This window comes from Sphaeramia orbicularis, chromosome 18, assembly GCF_902148855.1.
Source record: "Sphaeramia orbicularis chromosome 18, fSphaOr1.1, whole genome shotgun sequence".
NCBI classification, from domain to species: domain Eukaryota; kingdom Metazoa; phylum Chordata; class Actinopteri; order Kurtiformes; family Apogonidae; genus Sphaeramia; species Sphaeramia orbicularis.
In genome coordinates, this window is record NC_043974.1 from 40,525,016 (window position 1) to 40,533,198 (window position 8,183).

Here is an 8,183-nt window from a genome sequence, read left to right on the forward strand (position 1 = left end):
CTTCCAAAATGCCTCAAAGATGGTTTTTACATAATTTTTCTCAACATTGATTTTTTTTTTTAAATCCACGGCTATGATTTTAAATGTTCTACCTCTAAATTTCTAAATTATTTTTCATGCTCTGACAGTAAATACTAATTTTCTACCACAACTAACCATCTACTACCTTCACATTCTTATTTACGATGTCCAACCAAAACTAAAAAAAAAGAAAAAAAAGAAAAGAAAAACATGGAAACCTCAGCATTTCATGACTGTTCCTGTTCCTGAGTGAACAGTCAACAAAGCATCTCAGTGCTGGCACAGAAAGAAAAAAAAAAGGCTTCTATTGATATTTTCACACATTGTATACAGAAGAATTTCTTTTTTTTTTTTAATTTAAAGTTGTATGTACAGTTTTGTATGGAGTCATTTCTTATAAAAATGAAGATTGAGATTACAAAAGCAACACAGTGTCTCTTATTCTTTTCTTTATTTATCATGGATTTTCAGTTAAATTCTCCATTAAATCAGTAATAATGTCGCAGGATAATATTATACCTCAGCTGGAATTATTTGATGACAGCAAACATAATTTTTATGACATTCCCAAAACAAAGATCATGATATAAAAACGGAATCTACCTTATTTTACATTCAGAGCCCTCTGTATTTCATGTTCCACTGACAAACTCAGCATATTAGAGCAAGAATACACTATAAATTATTAATATTTACACCTACAGTTAATTCATTCATTCATTGTTCACCAATTTACACTGGAAAACAGTCTTATTAGGACATTATTGTTCCGTTAAACCTGCAACCACAAATGACTAGGTTCTCACACTTCCCCATTGGAGGTCTCAATGTGGGCTTGTAGGCTTCTTTTTACTTTTTCAACAATATAATAGCAAGGAAAAAAAAAAACGGCAAATTCTAACCAAATCCTGACATTTTAGTTTAGAAAACGGCTCCAAGAAGCTTTTTTCCATGTCTGTACCTGATACATTTACCAAATTTGGTATATCCAAGTCAAACCTCACATGAAGATCCACAAGACGTGACTTTTCTGACCATTTCTGTCACATGTGAGTCTTTAGAGATAAAAATCATCTTGTCATCATGTGAGTTGTTGTGAAATCTTCCATATCTGTGTGATTAACGGACCGTGTGTTGGCGTCCTCCTCTCAGGCGGCGCCCTGAACCAGCAGCAGGTTCCTCTGGTAACACTCCAGGCTGCAGAGTGGAACCCCGGTCTTGGAGCACGAGTATTTCTTGGTGTTGTTGCAGCCGCTGACCCCACAGTTCACAGCTGCCGGCGGTGGGGGCCGGGGAGGGGCCGGGGCTGGAGCCGAGACCCCAGCGGGGAAAGAGATGGCCAGACCCTGGGCCGAGTCGCTGTAGCGGACCATGGGGCACTGGTTCTGCTTGGACTTCTTCTCCCTCATGCTTTTGATCTTGGCCTTGCTGGTCTTGGTCAGTCTCTCGATGGTCTGGTTCTTGTTCTCCTCGGCCTTCTTGGCGGCCTGGAGGCGTCTCTTTCTGGCCCGCTCCTCGCGCTTCTGCATCATCTCGGCGGTCATCTCCTTCTCTTTGTAGCCCATGGGCAGCTCCAGCAGAGGTTGACTCTGCTGCTTATGGAGAAGGGCTTTCTGCAACACAACACGACCACACACTGAGACCATTTACATTAACAGAAAAGTCCGATAACTGGGAGTAATTAGATAATTGTAATAATCAACAGCACTTAAATGCACTTAAGAAATTTGATAATTGGTTTAGACCAGGGGTGTCAAACTCATTTTAGTTCAGGGGCCATATTCAGCTACATTTGATCTGAAGTGGGCCGAACCAGTAAAATAATAACATCATAATATATAAACAATGTCAACTCCAAACTTTTCTATATGTTTTAGAGCGGAAAAAGTACATTTATATTATGAAAAGGTTTACATCTACAAACTATCCTCTCAAACAATGTGAACAACACAAACAAACAGAAAAAAATAAGTGTACTTTTAACAATATTCTGCCTCAGTTTATCATTTCCAAAATGTATATTATAACTTAAAGATCACAATGGATCTACAAATACATAAATCATGTAGTAACAAGCAGAATCTTGTTAAAATTGTACTCACTTCTCTTAAGACATTTCCAGTTGTTCATGTTTGTTCAGGTTATTCACATATTTTGCAAAATTATACTTTGCTTTAGTGTAAATACATGAAAATATTTACATTAACAAAGACCAAAATTTTGAGTTGTCATTATTTATATGTTATTATGAAAGTTTTTTACTGAATCCTGCCCACTTCAGATTGAATTGGTCTGAATACGGAACCTGAACTAAAAGGATTGTTAATAACTTAGTGTAATTTTTGCAATTCACAAATTCATCCAAAGGGCCAGAATGGACCCTTTTGCGGGCCGGATTTGGCCCCCGGCCCGCATGTTTCACACCTATGGTTAAGACGCTCCAGTCCATTATTGATTTTTATTCGGAGTACTTACGTACATAGTAACGGCAGACTTAAACTTCCTGTTATTGAACCTGTTTATATGCACACTAATATGATCATTATCTGATTTCTGGAGTTATCAGATAACAGCAGTAATCTGATCATGAGAAATCTGATTGATAGAACTGGATTTCTCCTCAATACTCCACAGTGTTCCTATATGTATACAGGTTAATCTGATTTATTTGGTTCTTTTACATCTGCACATGTGTAAAAACAATTAAAATCATAGAAAACAGAAGTTATGTAGTCAAACATGAGCAGAAGACAATAAGAGGAAGTTTAAGTCTACCATCACCATGTGCGTGCGTACTCTGAAAGAAATCCGATAATGGACTGAAATATCTAAACCATGGTTTATCAATTATCGCATTTCTTAAGTGCCCGTAAACCCGTCAGATCCGATTATTACAATTATCTGATTATTCCCAATTATCAGACTTTTATGATCACATAAACAGGCTCACTGTAAGTTCTGTTTCTGTGATTTTTAATTGCGTTTACACATGCACAGATGTAAAAGATTAGCCTGTATACATGCAGGAAGACATCGGAGTATTGGGGAGAAATCCAGGTGTGTTAATCTGATTTCTCATGATCAGATTACTGCTTGAATAATCTGATAACTCCAGTAATCAGATAATGGTCAGAGTATTGGTGTGGATGTTAATGGGCTCACTGACAGATACCCGCTTTACTTCCAGATGCATTCTGGTACTTTAGTGATGACACACTGTGGGGCATTTACAGTTTTCCACACTCACACTGATGCTCGTCTCACCTGTCTGGCTGTGAGAAGAGACTCATCCACCTCCTTCTTTAACTCTCCATTATCATCAAGCTCTCCCTTCTCCAGAGCATCCAGCCAGCGCTCCTCCTCATCCACTGGACCGCCCAGCATCGAGTCCGAGTCCAGGTCTGGCATGGGTGAGGTGGCCATATTACTGTCCTCATCTGGAATGGGTCAAAACAATAATAAAATGTAAAGAACTGCTGTAGTTATTTTAAACAATGAAAAATAAACTAATAACAAAAATATTACTTTGCAACTGAAATAACAATAAAATGAAAAACAACAATGACCAACACAACATAAACTGAAATGCATGTAAAATCACTTTTATTTTCTTCCACAATATGCATATTGGTTGTTCTACCACTTCCTATTAATAAACAGTGGTTTTGTAGAATATATTTGATGTCATACATTTCATTCAACTCTTTTCAGCATCTAGAAATCAAGCCTTTCCTTATAAAACCTGCAAAACTCAAAAATCCCTATGCATTCAGAAAACAAAAATGAAATCAAACACCAAACTGAAGAACTAAATAAAATAAGAACACTGGTGGAAACACTGGTAATGTAGTGTGATGACATTTCACTTCAGAAACTTAAGATTGAACTCTAAACTGGATCTATTCATCTACAAATGCACTTCAACTCTAACCTGGACTTTCAGATCAGAAAATCATCCTTATACAAGCCTGTACTTCTCAACTTCTGCCCTTACGCTGAGTTACAAACTGTCATTAGAGTATTACTAGTCTATACATGATGCCTTATGTTGTTGTAGAAAAGAATTTTCTACCCATACAGAGGAGGCCTGCTTTAAATATAAAGTTCCAGGGCATCTTTGGGTAAAATTTGAGCATCATTTATGTATCAAACTGAGTGTCCTCTTTTTTGGAAATCAAAATAGTCATCCTAACTCAGAGGGACCCCATCTGAGGATCTAATGTTAGAAACTGGCTCTAACAGGGTGACTGTTTTTACCATGTCCCTGGAAATCCACGCATGCTATAAAAGCTGCCTGTTAAAACCAATAAACTGGTGGGGACACAAAGGTTAGGTTTAGATTTGGTCAAAAAAGAAGGGAGTAGTAGTAGAGTCTTGCAGAGATTATACAACAGCAAATAAAGATGTGTGTCAAAGCCTTTTCCAGATCTGAGGTCAGTTGAAACTGTTTTTACCTAGCCAGGCTCGATACTGTTCCAGAGGCACAGAGGGTTCCTCATCATCCTCATCATCATCTTCGTCGTCATCATCGTCATCATTATCGATGATCATGAGGGGTGATGGAGGACGGGCCACACCAGGGTGAACAGTAAAGGTGGGAACACTGGAAGAGAAAAGAAAATGAGACCGGTATGTTCTATCAAGAATCAAAAAGTTGAATTTGTGAGGCTGTCAGGTTGTGTTCTATGTTAGAGTCATGTGGTCTGGGTGCAGGAGATCAATCTCCCAATAGAAGTGGGTGGTACTTTCACTGGAGGAGAACTCAACTAATTCAAAGTCCATACATGACTTCTATCAGTGCTCAAAGCAAGGCAAGGCAGGTTTATTTCTATAGCACATTTCATGTACAAGACGATTCAAAGTGCTTTACATGAAACATTAAAAGCATTACAGCATGGAAGCAATAAAAAGTATAGGCATGAGAAAAACAAACAAAACAAAATCAGACAAATAGATAAAACAATACTCAAAAATACTCAGTAATAACTATATTGATTTCTGTAACCATTTACATGTTATAAGCCATCAAAATATGGACCATTAGAAGTAACAGCAAATTTTTAATATTTCAAAAAACAAAGATAAAATAAGATGCCTTTATTAGTCCCACACGGGGAAATTCCAGAATTTCTCAAAACTGTGAACAAACTTTGAAGCTATTGTTCAAAGGAAGCAACATATAAAATTTTAAATGAATCCAACCAGTAATGTCATCAGAGAAGATGTTTGAAGAAATTGCTAATGAAGACGCCACCGGACACAGCACCTTCTCAACACCTCATGTTCTATCAGCTGATGAGCTAAAAACCAGCAGCAGCTCAAGTCGGTCATTGCTGAGCTTCAACACTGACACTGGACAGTGGTGTCCTGACCCAGACTCACCTCTTGGTCCCCAGGGTCTGTCCTCCCAGTTTGATCTTGAGTCTGAGCTGAGGAGGAGGCCGAGGGGCCACTATAGGCTCAGGCTCCGGGGCCTCTGGGAAGCTGTGGTGTTTCCTCTTGTGTTTCTTGTGTTTTTTATGCTGTTTTTTATGCTTGTGGACGCTGTGCAGACCAGAGCTGCCTTCACCTGGAAATAGCACATGATGATGATGATGAATAAATAGCATTAGAAACAACACATATCACCACCACCTTACGCTTTAAACACATTTTACATGACAGCTAAAATTTACTTAGGGGGTCAAATGAGTGGCCATTTTGGTCAAAAAAAAAAAAAAAGTTGTCAGAAATGCATAGAACTGTGTTGAAATAATGCTAATCCATTTGTGCACAGACTACTGATATTATTTGACAGTGGAAGCTCTACTTTCAGAAATATTGGATTTTGAATAGCACGTGTATGTGAAAACTTTTGCTGGTGGACGGACGTGACATTACCCATGATGCTCTGGTCAGTACCAGTACTTTATTAGTAATAAACTTATATTCTTACTATTGCTAATTCTCCTCTTATTCATAAATGTTAGTATTGTGGATCTAAAACAATAACAGCTGACACAAAAACACAAAATGTGGCAGTGGACGGATGTGACATGGTTGTTACAGATCCCATCATACTGATGCTCGGCAGCCATGTCACCGTTTACACTAATGATCCCTGTGCAAAAACTAGGATCAGAATTATTTATTGTGTAGTTTAGCATCATACTAAAGAGTAAATAACAATATAGAATTGTTATTTCTTTATAAAAATGCTTATTATTAGAAAACTGTTGATTTAAAAAATGACGTGTGACATTCTTAATGTATGTATTGGTGTAACATAAGCAGGATGGATCAGCACCATACTCCATATTGAACCTGTAAAAATAAAACATGTGATATGTAGGAGAGAATCTTCTAAGAAAAACTGGGGAATTTAAAAGAATAGAATATTTGTTTTTCAGGTAAATTCAGTTCAGATATAACTTGGCCATTTGTGACATGAAAATATAGCATTAATTGTGATGAAACTGGACATTTTTGAGCTGAAAACATAGTTCATGTGACCATCAACATGTTGAACAGAACTGAAATCCTGTAAATTTGCAGAACTTGCATTTACCAACACAAAGTTCCTTTGGGGATTCACTTAGATTGATTTCTTATGCACAAAGACAGAAATAAGACCTCAAAGCAAGTTTTAGCCGATGAAAGTTTAAGACTTTACATAACAATTGTTCAACAACTGCCACTGAGTTTTCCTAAAATAACATTTGTTGTGATCCTGTAGCATATACTCACTCAGAAACCTGGGGTGAATCATGTCTTTCCTTTTCCCCATTGAGACGATGAAGGGGATGTAAACACAAAGGAGCAGCTGTCTTGGGTGCTACATAACAACCTTCACTTTCAAATAGGTACTAATGTTACCACTGTCACAGTATATGCAAATGAAAACGAATTTTAAAGCGAGAAATTCTAGTTACCAGGCTGCATGTACACCTAAATGAACCCCCGTTAGCTTCGGCATGCTCTGTGGTTAGCCTGTTTTGTAGGTACTATACATTCACTTAAACGGCCCATAGTATTTACTATAGATGTACATAGTTTAAGATTAATTTACCGACTTTCAATAAGAAGCGCATCACAATATGGAAACTCAAACGTATTTAAGGAAAAAATAAATTATCACTCAATACTTTTACATCATTCGTAGTTAGAACGACTTAAGCTAACAAGCTAACAACACGGAAGTAAGTACGTCCACTATTTCCTTCCGTTCCGGTCACTTCCGTCCATGGTTTAGGTTGACTGCCCTCTAGAGGTGAAAAAGAAAAAAGCATGTCCATTGAAAAGTTCACCTTAACTTTGTATATAAAGTCATCACACTGTTTTTGGTCAGACATTAAAAAAAATTGGATTTCACTAAAAATGAATGATGTTCCATGTTTTGAATTATATCATATTATTTTTATATGGATAATGTGGCCTCCTCTGTTTCAGATATTATTAACATAATTTTATTATTGGGTAAATATCATATCCACTGTGCAAAATGGAGAAATAACAAGCCCTCCTTTTCTGGATTTATGAATGAATTTAAAATGTTTGTCTTGTCCCTAAGAAAATTAGAAAAAAACAAAACTGCAATGAAAATAAGCCAGAACATTGCTCGTTATCAAATATTTTAATTAAAAAAGTCTTCTCTGTTGCGTCTCTGCTCCTATACGTTAATTTAAAATGCCTAATGATTTGCACTGTATTCTATTTGAATGTATTTTTGCTCTTGCCCCACATATCCCCATGATTTTTGTACTTTATTTTATTTATGTTCATTTGTATTACTGTATTATCATCCTCGTTGAGAGTTTGTAATTTTCACATGTTCAAAAAAACCCAAATTTATATATATATATATATATATATATATATATATATATATATATATATATATATAAAGTCATGTCATAACTCTGATTTCACGAAGCAAATATTAATTTAATTTAATTTAATTTAATTTTTGCTAATTTTATTGATTATTTAGTTTTTTGTTTTTTTTTATCATTGACTTAATTTTATTTTTTTATGAAAATTATATTTTTATTGATTATTCTATCCTTTATCATCATTTAGTTGACTATTTTTTTATTTAATGTTTTTAAATGTTGAATATTTAATTTTACCCTGTTTTGGTTATTCATTTATATTGACATACATGATGCTGTTTTATTCCGCTC

At 36.0% G+C, this 8,183-nt stretch overlaps 1 protein-coding gene across 1 annotated transcript; it reads right to left on the reverse strand.

Moving 5' to 3' along the window:
- Window positions 1–312: 312 nt before the first annotated feature.
- ino80b (INO80 complex subunit B) lies at window positions 313–7,229 on the reverse strand. Its single transcript, XM_030162785.1, has 5 exons — window positions 6,748–7,229; window positions 5,404–5,590; window positions 4,476–4,624; window positions 3,286–3,458; window positions 313–1,634 (listed from the first exon to the last, which is right to left on the reverse strand). The coding sequence occupies exons 1-5, from the start codon at window positions 6,785–6,787 to the stop codon at window positions 1,170–1,172; spliced, it is 1,014 nt and encodes a 337-aa protein (XP_030018645.1). The 5' UTR covers window positions 6,788–7,229; the 3' UTR covers window positions 313–1,169.
- Between the last annotated feature and the right edge of the window lie 954 nt (window positions 7,230–8,183).

What these genes read in the sequence shown, in the direction of transcription:
- ino80b (XM_030162785.1), bottom strand. Translation starts at nt 6,787, where the DNA reads ATGGGGAAAAGGAAAGACATGATTCACCCCAGGTTTCTGA. An exon ending in CAGACCCTGGGGACCAAGAG is followed by an intron (nt 4,625 to 5,403) that starts GTGAGTCTGGGT and finishes TTTCTCTTCCAG; the next exon opens with TGTTCCCACCTTTACTGTTC. An exon ending in ACAGTATCGAGCCTGGCTAG is followed by an intron (nt 3,459 to 4,475) that starts GTAAAAACAGTT and finishes GACCCATTCCAG; the next exon opens with ATGAGGACAGTAATATGGCC.